Below are 23,021 nucleotides of genomic sequence, written 5' to 3'. Positions count from 1 at the left end.
TTTCCGAGGTAGAGCGCCCTGCTCCAGGAGGGAAGCCTCTTGTACGGACATCAGTGGGCACGCCCGGCGACGTGTGCTCCCCTAGTGACACGGCTTCCTGGGCCCTGGGCCTGAGGGATAGTGACGCCCTGAGAGCGGGAGAATTGCACGTCATCCTCAGAGTGTCCCCCCTCCTCCCGTTAGACAAGTCGTCCGGGCCCCCGGCTCCTCCCGTGTCCCTGCTCTGCACCCCTGTGGCTGGGTGGCAGGGGCCCGTGCCGAGGCGCGTGTGCACGTACTCCTCCCTGGACGGCGTGTGGCCCGTCCTTCCTCGCAGACACCTCCAGACCAGGCTGTGGGCAGGGACTGGGAATCCTGAGCCACGGACATCCTCGAGACCACGAGTGACGTCCCGGCTCCGGGCAGGGGGGCCTGGGCCTTCGGCTGTGCCAGTGGGTCCCTGACCGTGGAAGTGGCACTGCAGGTGCCCGGTGGGCGTGCCTGTGTCTGAGCCCTGTGCGGGAGTCGGGTGGTGCTTTTGGAGGAAGCAAGCGGATCCTCGCTTCTGAGCAGCTCTCGGCTCAGGCCGTGGCCCCAGCAGGGAGGCCCCGGGGCTCCTGGTTGGTCGTTGTCCAGGCCTGGGAGCCGTGAGGAGGTGAGAGGGGCCTCCTGAGCCCGCTGTGCCTGGGCCTGGCCGGTTGCTGAGTGAGGAGCCGAGCCCCGACGGGCTGGAGGCTGTGCGCGGCCCCGGTGTGGAGGCGGCAGTGGAGGTGCGTCCCCCGGGCCCCTCTGGCAGGTGGAGCAACATGAGCTGTCCTCCATCCCCACGACAAGGGGCAGAGACGGTCCCAGAGATGCCTCAACCGCCTGTCAGTTTGCCCGGCAGCCAGGGGCCTCAGAGCCAGGTTTAGGGCTGCTTTCCAGCGTTCCCGGCCCGCCTGCACGCTTGACTCTGTCGTCGCAGCTGAGGACGTATTTGCGACCACTTGCCAGGTCTTCCCGACACACAGACACACGGACGGACGCCACGACTGAGTTCTCCGGGAGGGAAATAATGTTACTCTCCGCAGCCTTTGAAAACTCCTCGATCTTCTCCAGATTTATTTTGCTTCCCCCTGGCCCAGCCCAGATTTTGCATTTTTCAAGCATGAAGGACGGGCCAAGTAACCAACCCAGGGCCCTGTGCGGGAGGCGTGTTGGGAGGAAGGTTTGAGTCGATGCTCAGGGAAGGTGTGTGATTTGGGGGGGGGTTCCCTGCCCTGCAGGCAGTAGGGGGGCATCGTGCGAGGAGGTTCCAGGAGGCCCGCTGGGGTGCGGCAGGAGGGGGGACCCTGGACCCTCCCCCCCAGGCAGGAGTTTCTGGGAGGAAGGCGGGTTCCATGCAGCGGCTAGTGGTGCCCTGTGCTGGCCGGTGTCGGGGGTCTAACAGGGCTTCCTTGCTCCCTGTCTCGAGCCCGCCGGGTCCGGGCCAGGGTCTCAGGCCCCTGTCGTGACAGGTCCCTGATAGCCTGAGTCAGGACCCCCACGGACCCGGCGCGAGGGACCGCAGCTTGACGGTCGCTGTGTTGTATGACCTGAGTCACCCTCACGGCTCAACACACCTTCCGGCCTCCGTGAGTCACACAAATATTCCAGGAGCCGAAGTCTGCGGGTGTGGGGCCCTGGTGGGCTTCCAGCTGCCCAGGCCCTCGGTGGGGGGGGGATCCCCGCGAGCCTGCCTGCCCGCGTCCTGTTGCCCACCGAGACCCTGCTGAGCGCGCTCGGGGGTACGTGACGGTGACGTTTGCTTCTCTCCCCCAGGGTCCTGTCCCTCGACGATCTCCCGCGGCTGGATGAGGAGAGCCTGGCCGCCCTGGGAGGCTGGAGCATCCCGCGCCTCAGCCGCATCGCAGAAGGCGCCTTCGAGGGACTCAGGAACCCGCGTGTCCTGCGCGTCCTTCCCTGCGGGGTGGACAGAATGCAGGGGTCCCTGGCTCAGAAGGCCGAACAGAGTCCGCCAGCCGCCGCCCTGAATTCCCTCCTCATTGCCCTCGTGTCGGAATCCGACCCAGAGCTGACCTGCGTGGGCAGAGCATCGCGCTTTTGAGAGCATCAACGGGAAAAAGAAGCGGTTGAGCAGAAAAATGCCTCTCGGTCCCCACGGGAGGTGCCCAGAGGGTGACAGTGGCTCCGAAACCCGCCATTCGCAGAGCGGCAATTGCTGCCGTGCCCTTGGCGGGACGCTAGGGTCCCACGGTTGGGAGCATCCCCCGAACCGCAGTGGGCGCTCAGGCTGTGTCCTCTTGGATCCTCCCCCTGCACCTGCGGCACGCTCGGGGTCCAGGAGGCCCCGTTTCAAGGGATGTCGTGGGAAACCCTATTTCTGTGCTTGAGCTTCAGCAGGGCCGTTCAACAAAAGGGAGGCCACAAGGTCCTTTTCTTTTCAGTTCCTTATGAGGTGGGGTTGCCAGAAGTCGCTTCAGGATGCTTTCCTGGGAGCTACGGTGTTTCTTGTCTCGGCTCCAGAGAACTCCCCGGCATCCCTGGGCATGGAGCCTCCAGGCAAGGGAGCGTGATTTCCAGCAGACGGAGTGGGATACGCAGCCTCCTCCCCGACATGCGCCGCTGCACAGAGGGCCTGCTCCGGTGTGACAGGGAGGCCGTGCACCTGCACCTGCCGAGAGGCCAGGGCAGGCTTCCGGGCTGGGCCGCCGTCGGGAGCGTGGAAGAGCCCGGGTGCCAGGCCGTCACAGCCGAGGCCAGCCGGCCTTCGAGCGTGGGCGAGGCCCCAGTAACCAGGCCAGCAACACCCAGACTGAGCCGGAAAGAAGAGAAAAGCTTTGGCGGCCAGGCGAGGGGCAGGGGACAGGCCCACAGAGCGGCAGTCGTGGGTCCAGGGCTTTCGTTTTGAAGGTGACAGGGAGACGCCCGTTGAGAGGAGGGGTCCCTTCCAGCTGCGGAATCTCATCCCGGTGCTTCGAGCTCTCTGCTCTAAGACAAAGGTCAGGGCGAGCGAGCGAGCGAGCACTGCACCTCTCCCGTGGAGCTCCCCGCCCTCCTGGCAGCGCCGATCGCTCTGGAAGGCTCCCGGGGGCCCGGAGCTGCATCCCTTCCTGTTCCTGGCCTGTGCCATGGGCAAGAGTGCAGCAGAGGAGGGCGCAGGCCCCAGAGAACCGTGGGGGACATTGGGGCAGCCTCTGGCGGGGCAGGGTGGGGGCCCGGTCACCGGGTGGGGGCCTCGCCCGCCGCTGGGATCTGCCCCGCGAGCTGGGGGACGAAGCTGAGTCATCCGCCTTGGGATCCGCATTGTTGGAGGACGCTGGGCTGGGAAGTCCGCCGGCCCCGGCACGTGGGTCACAATCTGGCTCGGCGCCCAGCTGTCGTCCCTGGCTCCGAGTCGGCGGCTGTGCAGGCCCCGCGAGGAGGGGCGACTCCGGCCTCCAAACCCACTTGCCAGCACCGAGTGGCCCCGGGGAGGACCCTGTGCCGGGGCCTCCGTCTCCCCCATCTCCTTCCTGCGTGTGCCTTCGTGGCCCCTTGGTCAAGTGTCGGAGAGGGATTGTGGCTGGCGTGAGGGCGGACCGGAACCGTCAAGAGCCTTTCTGGCTCATTCCCAGTGCCCGTGGGCAGATGCCTGCTGTGGGGCGGGCGGTTTCCCCATGTGCTGTCCGCGCCCTCTTCCCGCCCCGGGGCCTGCCCCTCCGCACGTGGGGAGCAGCCACAGAGCTGGGGGAGCCGCGTGCTCGAGGCCCATGGCAGCCTCGTGGCAGGGCTGGGCCCGCCTGCCGACGGGGTGTGTGGAACAGGCTTCTCGAAGCTCAGCACGTGCCCTCGGGTTGACCACACGTCACAGCGGGGCATCGGGAACGCACCCTGGTTTGCGGCTTCCGGGGCGCAGACTGGGCGTCCGTCTGTCTTCCCGCTTGACGTTAGAGAGAGCGGGGAGCGCGGGCTGGATGGTGAAGCTTCCTGCCGTCTCCCCCCCAGGGGTCTGGACCGTCACGAGGTTTCGGGCACAACAGAGGACGGCAGCGGCGCCTCTACGGGGCTTGACGGTCTGAGCGAGCTGTGAGTGTCTCGGCATCGGGTGCGCCGCGCTCCCGAGGCTCTCCCGGCCTCCTGTGTCCTGGGCCCAGCTGGAGCGGGGCCGCCTCGCACTGACCTTCTGTCGGGGGAGAAACGTGCGAACCAGAGCGCCGAGGCGTCCCGGCCTCTCCCTGCCCGCCGCCCCCACTGCCCGGGCGCGGGCTTCCCTGCGGCCGAGGCCCTGGTGTTCGGAGGCCCGTCGGGTTTCCTCTCGTGCTGAACCTGTGACGGACACGGGCGCCACTAAACGTTTTCTGTCTTGCTTTGCACAAGGAGGTCTTGCCCTCTTCCAAGTGCCAGCGATCGTGGGAGATTCCAAAGCCACGTACCGTTGGCGGGTTGGGGTCTCTGGGCCATACTTGTGCTGTCGCCGTGACGTCGAAGAGGAACAGCCGCTACCCTGGGCTCCTAGGACAGCCCCACGGTTGAGTCAAGGTTTCTGTACTTAAGGCCCTAGAATTTGTCACTCGTCCCGCAGGGCACGCGCACGCGTGTCGTATCTAACAGCCTCCCGAGCACGCTCTGTCGTGCGCCCACGTCGCGGCCGAGGAACGGCAGGTGAAAGGATGATGCCGCAGAGCACACGGCGGGGAGGGTCAGCGCCGGCCGGTCCAGCTCCAGAGCTCGCGCTGCCCTCCCCGTCCCGCCTGCTTTCCCTCAAGGAGCCTCCGGCAGTGGGGACGGGAGTGGCCGTGACCACGGACCAGCAAGCTGCAGGGAGGGTCTGGGCAGATGGCCCGAGGCGGTCCCCGCTGCACCGCCCCCGGCCGGCTCGGGGACGGTGAGCCTGGCGGAGTGTGCGCGTCCGACAGCGTGACCAAGGTCTGCCTTCCTTTTCCTTCCCCTACAAAAGCGCCCCCTCCTCCCCGCCTCCTGGCCCCTTGACCTAGCAAGCCTGGGAAGAGCCAGGACGGCACAGTGGCGGCGCCACGGGGGCCGAGGGGGCCGAGCAGCCATCCTGCAAGGGCCTCACTGCCCTGGACCTGCTGGCTGGGCCCTCAGTGACAGGTGTGGGAGTGGGCACGGAGGGCGGGTAGCACCCCTGGGGCCTCTGTGGGGTCTGCCCCCCCAGTGGGACCTGCAGCAGGGCTTCCCAGAGGCTCCTGCACGTGGGGGGCAGGTGGCCCCCGGGATGCTGGGGCTGCTGGATCTGTGGAGTGCGGCCTGCGCCTGGAGCCTGGCGTTGCCTCTCCCCGTCACTGCTACGTGTCCCCGGGCCTTGTCATTCTTCACCCGCTGGACCAGGCCCAGCAGTTCCACCCCAAGCCCTAGCCCGTGTGCCTCACGTTGGACACAGGCTCCCCGAGGCCAGCGCCTTCCACGCTGACCTGGTCCCGAGAGTCCGGGGCCCTCGGTGAAACACGCCGTCTGCAGCCTCCTCCCTCCCAGCCCCACTCATCAGAGTCCTGGGGCCGCAGGTTCTGTTCATGGTTCAGAATAAAGGCAGGAAGCACACAGTGCGGGGAAACGGGGACAGGAACGGCTTAATGTGATCAAACAGATGCACTTACTGACGTGGGATGGTCTCGTGGTTATGTCGCAAAAGGAAAAAAAAATCCTCCTCCTCTTGGATGGAGAAACCAAAGGGCATGATGCCTGTGACCTGCACTCCTGTTCCGCCAGCCGGGCCGGGCGGGGGACGCTGCAGGGCTGAGAGAAGACGGGCCCACTGGGCGGTGGGTGCAGCTGGTAACGGGCACGGGTGGCGCTTGTGGCGCCCCAAGGGCCTGTGGCGGGGTGTGGGATCTTGTGCGTTGAAGGGGGAAAGGAGGAGACCATGTGCTTTCCCTTGACGCTGGGGCCCAGCTCTGGTGAAAAGCCACTCCCTGGGGTGTGAGGAGGGGCCGAGGAAACCCTTAATGGGCGAGGGAAGGAAGGGGCCGGGGCCGGACTCTGCGCCCTTTGGTCCCCCTCAAGCCCCACCTGGAAGCTCCGGGCCGTGACCCCGCGCTGCGCCGTGTGAGCGGCCTGGTGGTGGGGCGTGGGGGGCGGGAGTGTGAGCCCAGACGGGCTGCCTCGGGGGGTAGGGCTGTCACGCCACGGATTCCCTGACCCTGCGGGGCTGCGGTCGGCGCCGGGTCCCTCCGACGGGGCGCGGGCTCACCCTGAAGCACGTGCAGGAAGGTGTTTGGGGATTGAGGATGGGGCCCGAGATGTTCCCGCCTTCACTCGGTTATTCAAGGTCCTGGGCTCCTTCCTGCCGCGCAGCTCAGGCCCCAATTCAAGTCCTTCCCAAGGAAGGAGCAAGGGAGCAGCACCCGTCCTCTGTGCGGGTGTGCTGGACGCGGCCCTGCCCTGCCTGTTTGCACCCGCGGCCTACAGCTGGACTGGATGGTTCTCCGGGCTGAGCTTCCTGGCAGGCCGGGACGGTTACCAGCTCGAGCGAGCTTGCCCAGCCGACCTGGGATGACGTCGCTCCCCTGTCACCTCGCCGCCACGGCCCCACTCGTAACGCCGGGGGAACGCTTCCCGGGGTCTGCGCAGGCTCCTGGTACGGGAGCGGGAAGGAGGAGCACAAGGAGGAGCAGAGGGGAGTGGTCAGTCGCTTGTGTACGGGAGGGGCAGGCCAGGGGCTGCCCCGTGGTTCCAGCTCTGTCCATGGCACTCCCCGGGGTGGGGCAGGGAGTGTGCAAAGGGGAGCGGCGGGAGCAACGAGGAAGTGGATCTGGCCACGAGGCCTCCTGATGCCAGTGAGGCAGGGCAGGCCTGGGAGGTGCTGCCCTCCTGTCTTCACGGAGGATGGCAGGGCCTGCAGGGGGCTATGCAGTGTCACAGGCAGAGGAGGGGTAGGGGAGTGGGGCCACCCGGGCACGGCTCCTGGGGTCAGTACAGGCACCGCCTTAGCACCCGCCCGGCATCCGTAGGGCTGTTAGCAAGACCTGAACGGCCTTTGGGAGCAGAGGTGCGGAAGAGGGTGGGTGGCTGACTTGCGGGGCCTCTCTCTGGGGGCCCCAGATCAGGTGCAGGCAAGGTTCAGCCGCCCACGGTCGTGAGGACGGAACGAGCCCCCCGCAGCCCACGGACCCGGCCTTCCTTTCTCGCCGCGGCCCCTCTCTTGGCTGGAGCCGGCCCAGCCTGCCTGCTTGGGCGCGACCCCAGGTGCCCGCCTGGAGGACGGAATCCAGGTGGATTCTCGCCCAGCAGCAGGACGATCACCCCCCGCATAACTGAGCATTTGTTTTATCGCTATTGTCACCCTTAGAAATCACAGGCGTCTGCCGTCCTGTACAGGAGGTCAACGTGGCCGGGGCGCCGCGGAGAAGATGAAGCGCAGCGTTTTCCTGGATCTGGTGTCCGGGGGATTTCCCTAAACATTAAGAGGTTTTCCTAGGGCCTGGAGCACAGGGACCGGCCCGGGGCATCGAGGAAGGGAGACGTCGGAAGGGCCTGGCGGGCGCTGGGGTTTGGTGCTGGGCTAGCGTCGGGGTTCGGATCCTCCGCCCGGGGCCGCCGGACGTCTGCGCGCTCGCTCGCTCGCTCGCTCGGGTCATTTGTGCCAGAACAAAAGCCTCGGCTGGAGAGAGCGCGGGAGACTCTTAGGAGGAGGCCGCTGTCACGTGCACACGGGCCGTGTCCGAGAGCCAGGGAAGTCACGGGGGTCCCAGACGCGGACACGCAGGGCTGAGCTCACAGCCGCCAGGGGGAGGCCCCGAGGGGACGAGCCTTCTCTAGTGAACTGGGGGGACCCGGCCACCCCCGTGCAACTGCCCCCGGAGCAGGGCGGGGGACGCCCCTCCTGTGGCTTGTGGTGCCAGCCGGGCCTGTCCACACGCAGCCCCGTCATCCCAGGGTCCCCCCGCACTGGCCTGGGGGACCCCAGGAGCCCCGAGCTGCCGGCCGCAGCTCAGGGCCCGTGTGGCAGCTCCGCCCGCCGCCCTGGAAGGTAGCCCTGGGCTCGGCGGAGATCTCCGGTGGCCGGTGGGCTCCCAGGCGGCACCTGGGCTCCTCGAGGGCCGCCTGCCACCCCCCCCCGGAGCTGGGACTCGGGCTCCGCAGCGGCCCCGTTCCGGGGAGGCCTCCAGGTGATGGCACTGGGCGTCCGGCTGCGGCGCCCGCGCACCTGCGGGCATGGCGTTGGGGTGCGCCTGCAGGAGCTGGAGGCAACGCCCGCCGGGCTGTCACCAGAGTGTGTGCCGGTGAGGACCGTGCCCCTCACCCCCCTAACAGGCTTCCCTCCGGAGACCACGTAGCCCAGCAGCGGGAACAGCGTTCCTGGGCTCCTGGGCTCCAGGTGTGTCGCAAGGGGCCAGGTTTGGGTTTCGGGGAAAACTCTGGGTAGTTCCCGTGCACGTTGTGCTTGGAACTGCCTGGAAGTGGGGGCCCCTCCTCACGGGTGCGCAGTCCGGGGGTGCGGGTATCTGATAACCTTGGAGGCTGACCTTTGACGGCCTGTCTGGGATTTCACGAGCCTCGGGCATCATTTGAAATCTGCGCTCAACAGCAGCAGCAGCGCATCTGGGCTCCTGCCACCGAAAGGCTCCTGCAGGCCCGCCCTGCACCCCCAGGGGCCTGCCCACAGGCAGAGGCGCAGCTCACTGTGGCCACATCCTGGCTGCCAGGGCGCGTCTCAGGGGCAAAGGGCATTTTCCTGCCCTCTTTGTGCCTCCTCTGGGAACCCTTAACCCCCAGTTTTCAGCATGGGTGGTGGGTCACCCTGCCTTTGCATTCCCTTCCACGACTCCGCTGCTGTCCCCTGGAACGGCAGTCAGTCCCCTCTTTCCCCTGCAGCCCGTGGGTGGTCCACAGAGGCAGCCCAGGCTGGTTGAGGGGGTTTCCACCGAACACCGCAAGGAGCCTTTGCAGGTGCGGCGGCGTGTGCACTTGCGACCTGTCGCCGCTGCTAAATTCGAATAACGATAAAAGTGTTTTATTTCAGAACCGGGGAAGGCCTGCACACTTCAGACCCGTAATCCGAGTGCAGGTCGGATTCCCACCTGCCCCCCACAGGACGCTCCTATCAGATGGCAGTGCCCTAATTGTGTGTTCTCCTTCTCCCATTCCTCCCTTGTCTGCCCCCCTCCGTTTTCGTTTTTTGGGCTTTCCCTGTCTCTGGATGTTTGGGAACAAGACCAGGTCCGTGGCCAAGAGAGCCTTCTCGGGGCTGGACGGCCTGGGGCACCTGTGAGGACCTCGCCGGGCCTTCCCGGACCCACAGGCCTGCCAAATGCGGCTGCCGGGGACGTCCGCTAGCGATTTAATCACATCTTGGTGAACTGAGGAACAGCCTATTTGGAAACGGCAGCTGCTTCCTTCTCATTATACGTCGGCTTCAACTTTGGCCTTTATTTTGCCCATCCCAGGGACAGTTCCAGAACAGACGGCCGGGCGGTGAGCTCCTAATTAACGTGGCTGCCGTTTGGATAAATGCCTCCTCCTCCCCGCTCCTGCCCTGCCCCACCATGGCCCTGGCTCCTCCACAGACCCCAGGCTGCTCACCTCGCTCGGGGCCGGCGACCTGGCCCGGCCCAGCTGACCGCCCTGCTGCAGCAGCTTCCCCGGCCGAGCGCTCAGGGGGCTTGGCCAGGAGGGTTTCTCCTGCTGTGGCTGCCTGCGGGCGCCCGGGAGGAGGAGGATGGAGCCAGCTCGCGGATGGCAGATGCTGTCACCATCGAGGGCAGATGCCCCTAGCACCTGATTCTTCGTCTGTTTTGTGTGGGAGTCCGCTTCCACCCGAATCCTGCTCGGAAAGGTCTTGCCTGCCGACTTGCAGAGCGGGTCTCAAGCCAGCCTCGACGCGGCCCCCAGGCTGGCGTGCCTCCGAGGTTGTCCTCCGTGCTTGTCCCAGCCACGTAGGGTGGGCTTGGGACGTGGGGTCTGGCTCGGATCTCTGGCTCACAGGTGCACCGGGACTACCCTGAGCGTTCCCGAGCCCCTCAGCGCCACGCATGGCTGACCTGGAGGGTGCCCAGGCTTTGTCTGCGTGAGTAAAGCCTGTTCTTCTGCAGGAACCTTGGAGAGAAAGCGATCAGCCCCGTGCAGTCCGATGCCTTTGTGAAGACGGAGGATGTCCAGGAGCCGTAAGCACCTGGGACTCCATGGCCCCGGCCAGCCTGCGCGGAGAACTCAGAGCTAGAGTTGCCTTTATTCCGTGATGCCTCCGTTCAGATGCCCAGTGGGGCCGTCTGTATTCGTGGGTGGGTCGTCCTGAGAAAAAGCGCCCCATGGAGGCCTGTCCTGGGTTAGGGTCAGCACAGCCTTTCCTACAGGGTCCCATAGTATTTCCAGCTCTGTGGGCCCCAGGGCTCCGGTCGTGGCAACCGCACTGTTGTCGCGGAGAGTCGCCGTAAGCAACACACGAGCGGGTGGACGTGGCCGTGTGCCAGTAAATTCTTATTCACGAGAACCGGGCCTGCAGGCCGTAGGTTGCCGACCATGGCTCTAGGTGACGTGAAACGGATCCTCTTCTGGAAAACGTACACTCGTCCCTGTAACGACGTCGAGGGCCAATTTCCCTCCTTTAGATTTGCGCAAAATGCAGCAGCTGCATCGAGAAGGGCTTCTAGAGGGAGTGTGCTGGCCGACGAGCGCGGCGGAGAACGCGTGGGACGGTCCCAGGGAGCTGCCTTGGGAGGTGCTGCTGCCGCCGTAGACGTTCGCCGCGGGCTCTGGGGTAACGAGGGTCCGAAGAGCTTGCCTGCGCCCTGGGCTCTGGCCAAGGAGCTCGTCTGGGTATTCGGGGGGCAGCACCCGAGCTCCCTTTCTTCTTCCTGTGCGTTAATGTGGTTCTGCAACCAACAAAGTGTAGCTGTAGCATCAGGCTCCGAAAGTTTGGGCTTTTGGCTCTTAGGAGAGTTGACAGAAGTGCGGATGCCGGGGGACGGCTGTCGTTGGGTCCTGACCTCCTCCTCATTCCTGAGCCGCTCCGGGTGGGCCCCAGGGAGAAACGGGGAAGCAGGAAGGCGGAGTTCCCCTGCGTTAGGATGAAAGCAGGCCCTGGGCGACATCCCTCCAGGTAAGTGAGGGGACGGGACGCCCTTTGGCACCTGCTTTATGGCATTTATGTAGCTGTTGGGCAGCTGCTCCTTCTCAGAAGGGTCAGGATCTTAGGTGGTGAGTGTTCACGTGTACTTCTTTCCACTTTTCTTTGCAATTCTCCAAATATGGTAACATGGGAAGTAATCTCATTAGATGGGGAGAGGATGTTCTGAGAGAAAAAGGGAAGGACACGGACATGTTCCTTCTGGCCTCCCTGAAAATTGACGTTTCCTGAGATACTTTTCTAGTTGGGAAGAACTGGCCCCTTCCAGGTGCTTAGGACCACCCCCCCCCGCCCCCAAATATGCTCCAGTGTGGTTCTGGAGGCTCAGCCTCAGCCCCTGCCTGGGGTTCCCGCTGCTCGCTGCATGTGCCCTGCTGCGGCTGGCCCTGGGCCCGGTCCTCTGATGGGAGAAACGCTGAATTCCACTTGGTCATTTCCTTCCGCCATCTGATCAAGGCAGGTTGTGCTGTGCACTTAGTCATGCTCGGGGTAAATATCCACAAGCGATGATCAGAAACACACTTTGGGCTGGAATCGCGAAGAGGCCCCGTAAAAGCCGGCAGCGTGATGGGACGTGATGGGAGGCGGGAGTTGCGGAAAGCTGTGCCCGTTGGCCGCAGACGAGGGAGGAGAAGTGGGAATCTGCAAAGCCTTGGGGTTGCGGGAAGTTCCCAGCCCCGCCTTCCAACCTCACCTTTGTCTTTAAAGCAGTGGGGGGGGGTCCCTGGGTGGGTCAGCGGTTTGGCACCTGCCTGCAGCCCGGGGTGTGATCCTGGAGACCCGGGATCGAGTCCCACGTCGGGCTCCCTGCATGGAGCCTGCTTCTCCCTCTGCCTGTGTCTCTGCCTCTCTGTGTGTGTGCGTGTGTGTGTAGGGCAGGTCTGCGGGTCCTTACTGTGTGGCTGCACTTGTTCTTCATCTGTCTTGTTAGTCCTTTTCCTTTTTTCAAGAGAGACAACCAGCACGCCTGCTTATGAGCGCTGGGGGGAAGGCAGAGGAAAGAGCGAGAATCTCCAGCAGGATCCACACCCAGCACAGGCCCCGACACCAGGCCCTGTCCCGTGACCCTGAGATCACGACCGAGCTGAAGTCAGAAGTCAGACGCGTGAGTTAACACCCGAGCCACCCAGAAGCCCCCGTTTGTGGGTCCCGCCTTGCTCTTTAGGAAAGTTTTCTCTGCGCCCCGACCCCCCACTCTCCTCTGAGGCCTCGTGTCCTCGGCGTGAGGCAGGCTTCCCTGTGCAGAAGGCAGGAGAGCTGGAGCCAGCCAGGCCGGCACCACGCGGCGTGGGCTGCAAGGTTCCCACACGCGTTTCTGATCAGCGGTAGATGCCAGGTTTGCTTTCCTGGCTGCGTTCCTGGGGCGCAGATGCAACAGGTCCCTGCGCCCCGCACGAGGGCCTCGGCGCTCACAGCCACAGCCCAGTGGCTTCCTCCAGACTTGACTCGGGCCTCCCTGCTGGTGACACTAAGGGGGCAGTCGTGCCCCCCCCCCACCCGTGGCTGTGTGACGGGGGCCTGTGCCGGCGCTGCTGACAGCGGGAGCGCCGCTCTCTCGGTGGCGTGGACGTGGGGTCTCCCCCCAGCCCCCCTGCGGCAGGCGCCCGCGTGGGGAGCCGGGCCTGTGGCTACCCCAGGGCTGGCTGCGGGAGCCCTCCCGGCCCCGCACGGCCCCGCACCAGTCCACCGAGGAGCAGCCCTCGGGCGACACCTCCGACAGGGCTACCGGCCCCGCAAGGGCAAGTGTAGAAGTCGCTGAAAAGAAAAAGCTGATGCTGCCGTAGAGGTCCGCTGTGGCCAAGCGTCCCAGTTAGGGTGGCTCTGAGGTCAAGCACCTTCCAAAAGTACTTTAGTATCAGGTGGCTCGCCTGGGAGCCCAGGAAGGGGCCGGAAGAGGAGGTGTCCCTGACCTGCGCTCGCAGCGTCCGTCCGTCCGGGCTTGCGCTGCCGTCCCCCTTGTCCCCTACTAGTTGACACTTCTCCGCTCGCTCGTGGGAAAGCCGGAGAGGGGAGGACAGAAAGCCGGGCCTTTGGGGGCCTGCTGACACGTGAGGACCGTGGAGGAGAGGAGCTTCCTGCGATGCTGTGGACCTGCTCGGGACAGGCGTGCGCCCCGTCTGTGGCCGTGCAGGCGGCTGCTCCTTGCAGGGGCGCCCGGGTGCCCTCCGCTCCGGCTCCGGCTCCGGCCTGGAGCCTTCCGAGAACAGGCGGCCACACTCTTCGGGTGACTTGTCCTCTTGGGACTCCTCGGGAGGGACTGTCCGCCGAGATGCCGATTCCGGTTTCTGTTTAAAAAGCTTGTCCTCGGTTGCTGAGGAATGAAAAAGAAAATATTCTCCGTTTCGGCTGGAGCGTCCCAAAACCAAAGTGGTGCACTCTCCGGCTCCCTGGGCAGCGGCAAGCGACCAGGCAGCACCGTCGGGGCGCGGGCCCACTGCTGCGGCCTCCCGAACCCCGGCGAGGCTTGCGTTTTGGAAGTAAGGAAACCTTCATCTTTGCCAAATAAAAACCCAACAGCAATATAGAAAAAGAGCCCTCCTCGGAACTTGTTTCAGAATTTAGGTCACAGTTTCAGATGGGGTTTGGAAGCCCCAGTAGCCGATCAGGAGTGGGGGGGCGGGGAGTAGAGAGGGGACAGCTCCTCACCCCGTCAGATGGGCAGTGGCTGCACGAGGCGAGCTGGTGCCCCCCACCCCCCCAGGGCAGATTAGAGCAGGGAGTGCCTGGCATTGAAGATGTGTGAACTCCGGGGGTGGGGTACGCCATGGGGCATTAAGGCCGTGGTGTCCGCGTCACCTGGGAGCTTGGTAGAAAGGCCAGGTCTTGGGTTCCCTCTCTAACGTCCGAGCCAGAGATGCACATCATGAAAATCCTCAAGTAGATGGTATGTCCTGCCCTAGGTCACTGGAGAGGAACTTGGGAGAAAAATCTCCCTTTCTGGATTGCTGGTGTTAACAACAGACGGTCGTCAGAGGGGACTGAGGGAATATCCCTTTCCTGAGGTCCCACCTCAGATGTCCCTTTTGTTTTGCTTTCAGCCGTATTAGCAGTGACAGCTTCCTGTGTGACTGCCAGCTGAAGTGGCTGCCGCCGTGGTTACTGAGCAGGACGCTGCAGGCCTTCGTGACGGCCACCTGCGCGCACCCAGAGTCGCTGAAGGGCCAGAGCATCTTCTCCGTGTCGCCGGAGAGTTTTGTGTGTGGTAAGATTGTCTTCGTGATTTTTTTTTTTTCATGAAGGGCAGTGAGGCCAGGAAGAACCTCTCATTATGGGAGTGACTGCTGTGATCAGAGTAAACCCCAATTCCTGGTTACCAGTCAGCTCCTGGATGCGATTTATTTCCCACTGAAACCACACATAGTATTTACTGTAGAGACGCCTCATTATGTGGTTCGTGGAGTCTGTGCATTTAATCAGAAGGGAGCCTGTGTTGGTTCAGTTACAAATCAGAATAATCAGTTACTGGAAGAAAGTTGTGTTGTCTCAAGACGGCTCTAGAGCCCAGGTTGAGCTGTGAATTTACTCAGTGTATGAGGCTGGGGTTTTAATGTGTGTTTCTTTCCAGCCCCAAGAATGAAAGGTGTTAAACACAGGAAGAACAAGTCTCAGGAGAACAGTTACTGTAGTAAAAATAATTCCTTGTTGTTGACTTGCACTCTTGCTGTTTCTCCAAACCACTGAAATCTGCACTTGTAGCTTTACGCTCTTTTTCCCTTCTGACCGTTGGAGCATGGGTCTTTCCATCTTTGTGACCAGGGGTGATGGGAATCCCAGGTTTGGTTGCAAAGAACACAGAAGATGCCGACCGGCTGGAGACTCTGTGCACGCGCACACACACCACACTCCAACCGAAATGCACTGCCTCTTGATCGATGAGACGTGGTCAGAGAATGAGATGAATTCCAAGTGGTTCCTGGTTTCTAAGCAGGAGTGAGGGTGAAATCAGAAGGTGATCCCCACTAAGCAGGTGGGATCAGAACTCCTGTGCAGGCGTGAGTCCACCTGACTTTTGTCCCCTGCCCAGTCGGTATGGGGTGTGCCTTGGGTGTGATGATCCTCACCAGGAGCTTCCCAGCAGGGTGGGGACCCCTGCAGTCCCCTTCTCCATCCTGCTTCTGGGGCAGAGCGTTAGTCGATGCGCCTGCTGAAGTCTGAGTACAGCTGCCCCCTCTTTACACCTCCGTCCACCACCATTTCTATACATAGGCTTGCCCTCCTGTGTGCTAATCCAGTCCAGCAAGAAGCCTTAAGAACACCCAGTGAGGTACAGCCCTCCAAAATGAACTTTCTGTACTGATCAGTCTGTTGGGACCTCTGTGCAGAATGTAAAATTGCATCTAGCTCCCGTTCCCTAGGACAAAATGATTGTGCAATCCACTGTTCACCGGGAGCTGGGCCTTGTCCATCAAACCGTTAATCAACCTTCCTGCAGTGGAGCTTTCTGTGCCTTCCTCCCTTTTCCTGTCACAGGGCATCATCTGCCCCTTTGGATAAGCCAGGGTGGGACTTGGCCCTGCCTTGCCCTGCCTCTGGCCTGTGGCCCTGGCATGTTCCGGGATCCAGCAGCCCTCTGCTCCCTAGCCCCGCCTCCACATCGTAGCTCAGGCTCACCACCAAAACAGTCACCGGCTCTAAATGGGAATCGTGAAAAACACCTGGCAAGAGATCAGAGTTTTAAGCTGTGTGGGAGTCTTCCCCCTCCTTTTTTATAAAATGGAAAAATTACCACTTCACACTCATGCGCACTGCTAGCATCAAAAAGTCAGATAACAAGTATTGGTGAGGATGGTGGGAAATTGAACCCTCTTGCACTGCGGGTGGGAATGCAGAATGGTGCAGCCCCCTTGGAACACAGCTTGGAAGTTTCTCAATTAAACTTAATTGGGATAACCTGCTCCTAGCTGTGTACCCAAGAGAAACAAAAATATGTCTGCATAAAACTTGGACACAAATGCTCATGGCAGCATTGTTCAGAATAGCTGAAGAGTGGAAATAATCCAAATGCTCATCACTTGAGTAAATAAAATACGGTATAGCCACGTCCTGGAGTATTATTCGGCCATAAAAAGGAATCGTTCATACATAGATGAACCTTGAAATATGTAAAGTGAAAGAAGCCACCACAAAAGACCATACCCTCTATGATTCCTTCCATATGGCAAGTCCAGAAGGAGTGAATGCAATGTCTAGAATAGGTCCCCATTTAGGGACCGCTGCAGGGGCGGGTGGTAGGTAGGTTGGTGATTACTGGTGGTTTAGGGTGGAGGGAGAAGGGATGATAATTAAAAGGTAGGGAGTCTTTTTTGGAGGGCATGAAAACGTTTGGATATTTACTGTGATGATGTATCATGAACATACATAACAATCACCTGTGTTAAATGTGCTGATTAATAGTCTTCAGAATTTTGAAAAGCTGTATACTCCTCACTACTAATTTTAGAACATTTCCATCACCAATAAAAGAAACTCCAGGTTCACAGGCGTCACACCCTACTCTCCTGTGTCCAGGTCCTGGCAGCCACTACTCTACATTGTATCTCTAGGATTTCTCTGTTCTGGATGTTTCATATAAATGGAATCCTACAATATATGGTCTTTTATGATGAGCTTTTTAAATTTAGCATAAGTTTTTAGTATGTATTAGTTCTTTTTATTTTGGGGGAAGAGAGAGAGTGTGAGTAAGCCATGAGTTGGTGTTGGGGAGGGTCAGAGGGAGAGGGAGAGAGGATCTTAAGCAGGCACCACACCCAGCACAGAGCCTGACTCAGGGGTTGATCTCATGACCCTGAGATCATGGCGTGAGCAGAAATCATCGAATGCTTGACCAGGGAGCCACCCAGGTGCCCCCTTACTTCATTTTTCTTCATTATTTTTTTTTAATGGCTGAATATTACATTGTATAGATAAACATTTATTTAGCCATTCGTCAGATGATGGACATTTAGGTTGTTTCTAATTCTTGGTTGTTATAAATAATGTTGTGAACATTCATTCACATGTAAATTTTTACGTGAATTCTCTTGAGTGCACACCTGGGAACAGAATTGTGGGTCATAGAGAGAACTCTGTTAACTTCTTGAGCAGCACCATTTCATATTCCCACTAACAAGGAGTGAATGGTATCCTGCAAGTGTGTTGAAATCATTTCTTAATTTTGATAGGTTTTTACTGAATTGCTGAAGATTCTCTTTGTATTTTATTGTTATGTCCTTTGCAAAAGACAGTTTTACTTCTTCCCTTCCAATTTCGATAGCTTTTTTCTGGTGTGGTTGCGCTAGGGTGCAGTGCTGAGTAGAGGTGGTGAGGGCAGACGCTCTCGTCTCTTCTGATGGGGGGGAAGCATACAGTCTTTGACCATTAGATAGGATGGTGTGCACTTTTCATAGATGACCTTTATCTGGTTAAGGAATGCCCTTCTATTTTTAATTTGTTGAGTATTTTCATCATGAAAGGGTGTTAACTTTGTCAAATGTTTTTTGCTGCATCTGTTAAGTGATCACGTGGGATTTTTTTTTCTCCTTTTCCATAAAGGTCTCTAATTTTGTTTTTATCTAATTTTGTTATCTGAGAATACTTGGCTTATACAGTAGAGTCAGGGACTGTTCACTCCTCACCTATCTTTTTGGAAGAATATGTGAAAGATTAGTGGTAATTATTCTTTAATTTTGGATAAAATTTATCAGTGTAGTCATTTGGATCTGGCCTCTTATGTGAAGTTTTAAAATTTGTTTCTCTATTTGGATTTTTTCTTGAGTCAGTTGATAGTTTGTCTTTTTCAGAAGTTGTACATATATGAGGTTATCTCATTTGTTAGCATGCAGATGGTTCATAGTGTTCTCATTCATTGCTGTAAGGTTCGTCGTCATGTACCCTCTTTATTTTCCTAATTTTAGTGTTTGAAATTTTCTCCCCATCACCCCAAACTCTGCGAGTCTAGAGTCTTCAATTTTGTATTTTCAAAGAAGTAACACTTGTTTTCGTTGATTTTTTTTTCCTCCATCTTTGTCGTTTATTTCTGCTCTAATTATTATTTCCTCTTGCTTGGTTTGGATATAGCTTGTTTTTCTGAGTTCTTAAAGAGGAAGATGAGGTCATTAATTTGAGAACTTTCTTAATGTAGACATCTACAGCTCTAAATCTAGAAGCATGGTTTTAGGCTTGAGCTTTTAAGTTTTGGTACTTGTGTTTTCATTTTCATTCATCTCAAAATATTTTCTAATTTGTCTTATGATTTCTTCTTCAACTTACAAAAGTGGAGTGTAGTTTCCACAAATTAGACTCCCAGTATTCCTTCTGATACTGATTCCTGACTTCATTTCACTGTCATTAAAGACACTTTGTAGCATTTCTGTCTTTTTAAAAATTTATCGAGATTGGTTTTTTTTTAGCATAACATATGGTCTGTTGGAGAATGTTCCACGTGCACTTGAAAATGTTTATTCTACTGTGGTAGGGTGGAATGTTCTGTAGATATCTGATAGGTCTATTTGGCTAATGGTGTCATTTAAGTTTTCTGTTGCCTTGTTGATCCGCCTAATGGTTCTATCCCTCATTGAACATGGAGTATTGAATTGTACAAACTGTTGTTGCATTGTCTGTTTCTTCGGTTTTCTGTTTCTGCTTCTTGTTTTGTGGAGCTCTGTTAGACGCACATGTGTTTGATGTTTAGTCTTTAGAGATGATCGTTTTACATTATAAGAAGTTACTCTTTCTCCTTAGTTAACCCTTTCTGTCTTAAAGTCTATATTATCTGATAATTAGATACCAAAGCTCTCTTTTGGCAGCTGTTCCTATTTGTGACTTTGAATATAAAGTGTATCTCTTAAAAAAAAAAAAAAACATGTAGCTGGGTCATGGATTTTTATCCCATTTTGGTAATCTTGCATTTTGACCAGAAGGTTTAATTGATTTGTTTAATGTAATCACTGATAGGATAGAATTTACTGCTTGCTGTTTGTTTCCTGTGTATTTTAGGTTTTTAGTTCCTATGTGTCTTCATTACTGACTGGTTTCGTATTAGGTATCTTTTGATGTACCATTTTCATTCCCTTCTTGTTTATTTTACTATTTTTTTAGTTACTTTCTTAATGATTGCTGTGGGGATTATAATTAACATCTTAAAACAATCTAGTTCAGATTAAAATGAAATTAATCTCAGTGATTACAAAATTTTGCTCCTACTAAGCTCCATTTGTGGAGCTGCTCCTTTGTGGTACTGGTGTCATGTAAATTACATCTTTATTCATCACAAGCCTATCAACGCGGTTTTGTGATTGTTGCTCTATGTAGTTGCCTTTTAAATCAGATAGAAGAGTGTTTCAAAAATATTCTGTACTTGTATACTTACATATGTAGTTATTTTAATGGTGCTTTTTATTTCTTTGTGTGAATTTGAGTTACTACTGTGACCTTTCATTTCAGCCTGAAGGATTCTCTTTAATATTTCTTGTAGGGCAGGTGTGGTAGCAGTGCATGTCAGGTTTTTTGCTTTTAAATCTGAGAGTGATTTAATTTCTCCTTCACTTTTGAAGGACAGTTTTGCTAGATATAGAATTCGTAGCTGACAGTCTCTTTCAATACTTTGACCATGTTTTCCTACTCACCTCCATGGTTTCTGATGAGAAATCAGCTGCTAATGTCACTGAGGATCCCTTGTATGTGATGGGTCACAGCTCTCCTGTTGCTTCCAAGATTGTCTTTGACTTCTGACAGTTTGCTATTAAATTTCTGGGTGGAGACCTATGAGTTTTAATTTTTGGGTTCATTGAGCTGCTTGGATGGTTGTAAATGCCTATTTTTCATCAAATTTGAGAGGTTTGGGGCTATTATTTCTACAAATACTCTGTTTCTTTTATCTCCTTCTTGGGCTCCCATTATTTGTATGTTTTGTACTTGATGCTATCCCACAGGTCTTTCTGACTATTCCTTATCCTTCATTGCTTTTTGTTTCTTAGATTGGATAGTCTCAACTTCACTAACTCTCTACCTGCTCAGTTGGGCTTTTGAGCCCCTCTGGTGGATTTTTCATTTCAGTTATTATACTTTCAAACTCCCAAATTTATATTTGGTTTACTTCTACAATTTCTAGTTATTTTTTTAAAATATTTTATTTATTTATTCATGACAGACACAGAGAGAAGGCAGACACACAGGCAGAGGGAGAAACAGGCTCCTCACAGCCCAGTGTGGGACTCGATCCCAGAATTCCAGGATCACGCGGAGACAAAGGCAGACTCTCAACAGCTGAGCTACCCAGGCGCCCTAATTTCTAGTTCTTTATTGGTGTTTGGTGTGAAAGTATTCAGATACTTCTCCTTTAATTTTCTTAGACGTGATTTCCTTTAGTTCTTTGAACATACTTATAAAGCCAATTTAAGGTTTTTATTAAGTCCATGATCTGGGCTTCCCCAAGAACAATTTCCATGGATTGCTTTTTCTTCGTTTCTTTGCATGTTTTGTAGTTTTTTTTTTTGTTGGAAACTGAGCCTTTAAAATAATATGGCAACTCCAGAGATCAGATTCTCCTCTGTCTTCCCCCTGGTTTGCTGTTGTTCTGTTTATCATTACAATTTGTTTGGACAAATTGTTTGTTTGGACAAATATTGTAGTCTGTTATGTGCAGCCACTACAGTCCCTCCCTGGTTAGCTAATGACTGGACAGAAAATCCTTAAATCACTTCGGAAAGTCATTCATCCTCTGCCCAGCATCTCTGTTGTATGTTGACGGTATGCCACTACTTCCTGTTTAGTACCGAACCATACTCACGGGTAAGAAATGAGGATCCTCTCAGGTCTGTCTTGGGTATGCATATTGCCCTGCACATGCACGTGGCCTTCTAGAGCCTTAAGAACATGTTGGACCTTTTCAGTGCCCATGGTCTGCATTTCATTCACTGTTTTTTCTAGTCTTTTGGCCAGTGTCTTTTTGGCCTCAGCTGATATGGCCTCACCATGGGCTGCTGCTTGTTTCCATCAGATGTCCAATGGATAGGGCTTCCTTGCTGAGCCAACTGCCTCAGGTCACATAATGCCAGAGGATGGGGCTTTTGTTGGGGCTCCAAACCCATTCTGCCCCTCTCGGTGGTTGTTAAGCTGTTTGGTTTTAAGGATACCACAAAGCTAGGAAGAGAGGGATGGAACATAAGCTAAATTAGAATGTCACAAAGCTCATTTTCCTTCCTGAAATTCAGGCATTTTTTTGAGTCAACCCTCCATGGGTTGTTAGGGCCTTTTGGTTGTTACAGCCTTCTGGAATTCTTAAAAAGTTAATCATAACCATTTTTGCTAGTGTTGTTGTGGCTTTCATGGAGGTGCAGATTTTTGGAAGAGTTTGTCTCGCATTCTGGAAGTGCTTCCTACTCCACTCCTTTTGGAGTGAAGTTTGTGGGTAAGGTCTATGCAGTCATGACTGATGAGAATCACTTCCTGACTCTGTTAGTGTGTTCTGTGTTAAGGTAGTTAGCAAGTGAGGCGAACCGTGGCATTCTCATGGAAATTCTTGAAATACATGCTTTGGTACACGCATGCCAGTGGATGGGTTTGTTGTAATCAAGGAGTTTGGTCATAGAGGTGATACTGCCCAGAGGTTTATAATGGATAAGGCCAGATATCCGTGGTATGAGTCGCTTACAGTGTTTGGTGGAGCTGAGGGCAAGCAGAGACCCTGAAAGATGTGGTCCCTCTGTGTCCTGAGAACCTGGGTGGGAGACTCTTAAATTTGGCTCTCCTCTCCCCAGATGACTTACCAAAGCCACAGATTATCACCCAGCCAGAGCCCACTATGGCTGTTGTGGGCAAGGACATCCGGTTCACGTGCTCAGCAGCCAGCAGCAGCAGCTCCCCGATGACATTTGCCTGGAAGAAGGACAACGAGGTTCTGGCCAATGCCGACATGGAGAACTTTGCTCACGTCCGCACACAGGATGGGAAGGTGATGGAGTACACCACCATCCTGCACCTGCGCCACGTCACCTTCGGACATGAGGGCCGCTACCAGTGTGTCAGCACCAACCACTTCGGTTCTACCTACTCCCACAAAGCCAGGCTCATTGTGAATGGTAAGGAAGTGCTGTTCACTCCAGTGTAGGAGTCCTCTAGAGCCACCCGTGCTTCTCTGTGATCCGGGTGGGAGGGATACAGACAGGAGACACGCAGCTTCACTGGCACATTACTGTATCACTAGCACCCGGCTGGCCCCCGAGCAAGTTTTGTAGATTTCATGAAGGCTTTTTCTCAGTGATTTACCTGTTTTTGAAGACTTATTTTCTATCCAGCTGTTATGTTCAATGAAATTATGGGCCCAAGCCTCGTATTTTTATCCATTTATTATTCTTTGCAAACTTTGACGTCTGATATCCAGATCCCAAGCAAACCCTGACTGTAGGGAAGCTCTTGCCCTCTGAGCTTTAGAGCCTATCAAGGTGGCTTTTCTCAGGGCTGCTATTTGTTAGAGTGAGTTTAGGGTAGAAGACAAGTCAATAGCTAGAGTAGGTAAGCCCCCACCCACCACAGTAACCTGATTAAACCTCCCGTTAAAAAGTGCTGGAACCACCGTGTCTTGAAGCCCTTAAAGATCACAGGAAAGCACAGTCTTTACCCCACTTTGGCCTACTGTCTTGGCTTATCCTGAAGGAGTCCTCTTTGTTATCAAAAGCTCCGTGAGCAGTTAGACTTCCCACCGAAATGACCTTGATGGGAACTGCAGTGATGCCCCGGTCTGTGCTGGATGCTAACTGCTGGGTCAGGGAGTATGTGGCAGAAATAAGCTAACCAACTGCCTATAGCTCGTGAGCATCCAGTGACGTGGCCCCAACACCCCTCCCCTCCATGGGTTTCTTCAAGAGGGAAGGGCCATCCTGTTGCTCTGCCCAGGGAGAGGGCTGGTCTTCCTTCCTGCTCTCATTACATCCTATTGGAGCAGATACCTTTGTTTCCCGGGCTCTGTTCCGGTGGCTACTTAAGGCAGGCAAGTGTCAGACCCCAGCATTTATGGGGTATC

At 56.3% G+C, this 23,021-nt stretch overlaps 1 protein-coding gene across 1 annotated transcript in view; it reads left to right on the top strand.

Annotated features, from left to right (window-relative positions):
* Positions 1–23,021, top strand: part of LOC129515896 (leucine-rich repeats and immunoglobulin-like domains protein 1) — an 88,949-nt gene that overhangs the window by 57,196 nt on the left and 8,732 nt on the right. The window contains exons 7-12 of the mRNA XM_055335123.1: positions 1,780–1,908; positions 3,946–4,024; positions 9,092–9,165; positions 9,990–10,061; positions 14,062–14,225; positions 21,760–22,080. Coding sequence (XP_055191098.1) covers positions 1,780–1,908; positions 3,946–4,024; positions 9,092–9,165; positions 9,990–10,061; positions 14,062–14,225; positions 21,760–22,080 — 839 coding nt within the window. The remainder of the gene's footprint in view (positions 1–1,779; positions 1,909–3,945; positions 4,025–9,091; positions 9,166–9,989; positions 10,062–14,061; positions 14,226–21,759; positions 22,081–23,021) is intronic.

This window comes from Nyctereutes procyonoides, unplaced genomic scaffold (genome assembly GCF_905146905.1).
Source record: "Nyctereutes procyonoides isolate TBG_1078 unplaced genomic scaffold, NYPRO_anot_genome, whole genome shotgun sequence".
In the NCBI taxonomy this organism is placed as follows: Eukaryota; Metazoa; Chordata; class Mammalia; order Carnivora; family Canidae; genus Nyctereutes; species Nyctereutes procyonoides.
Note: the sequence above shows the minus strand (reverse complement) of the source record. Positions and strands in the feature narration are given on the sequence as shown.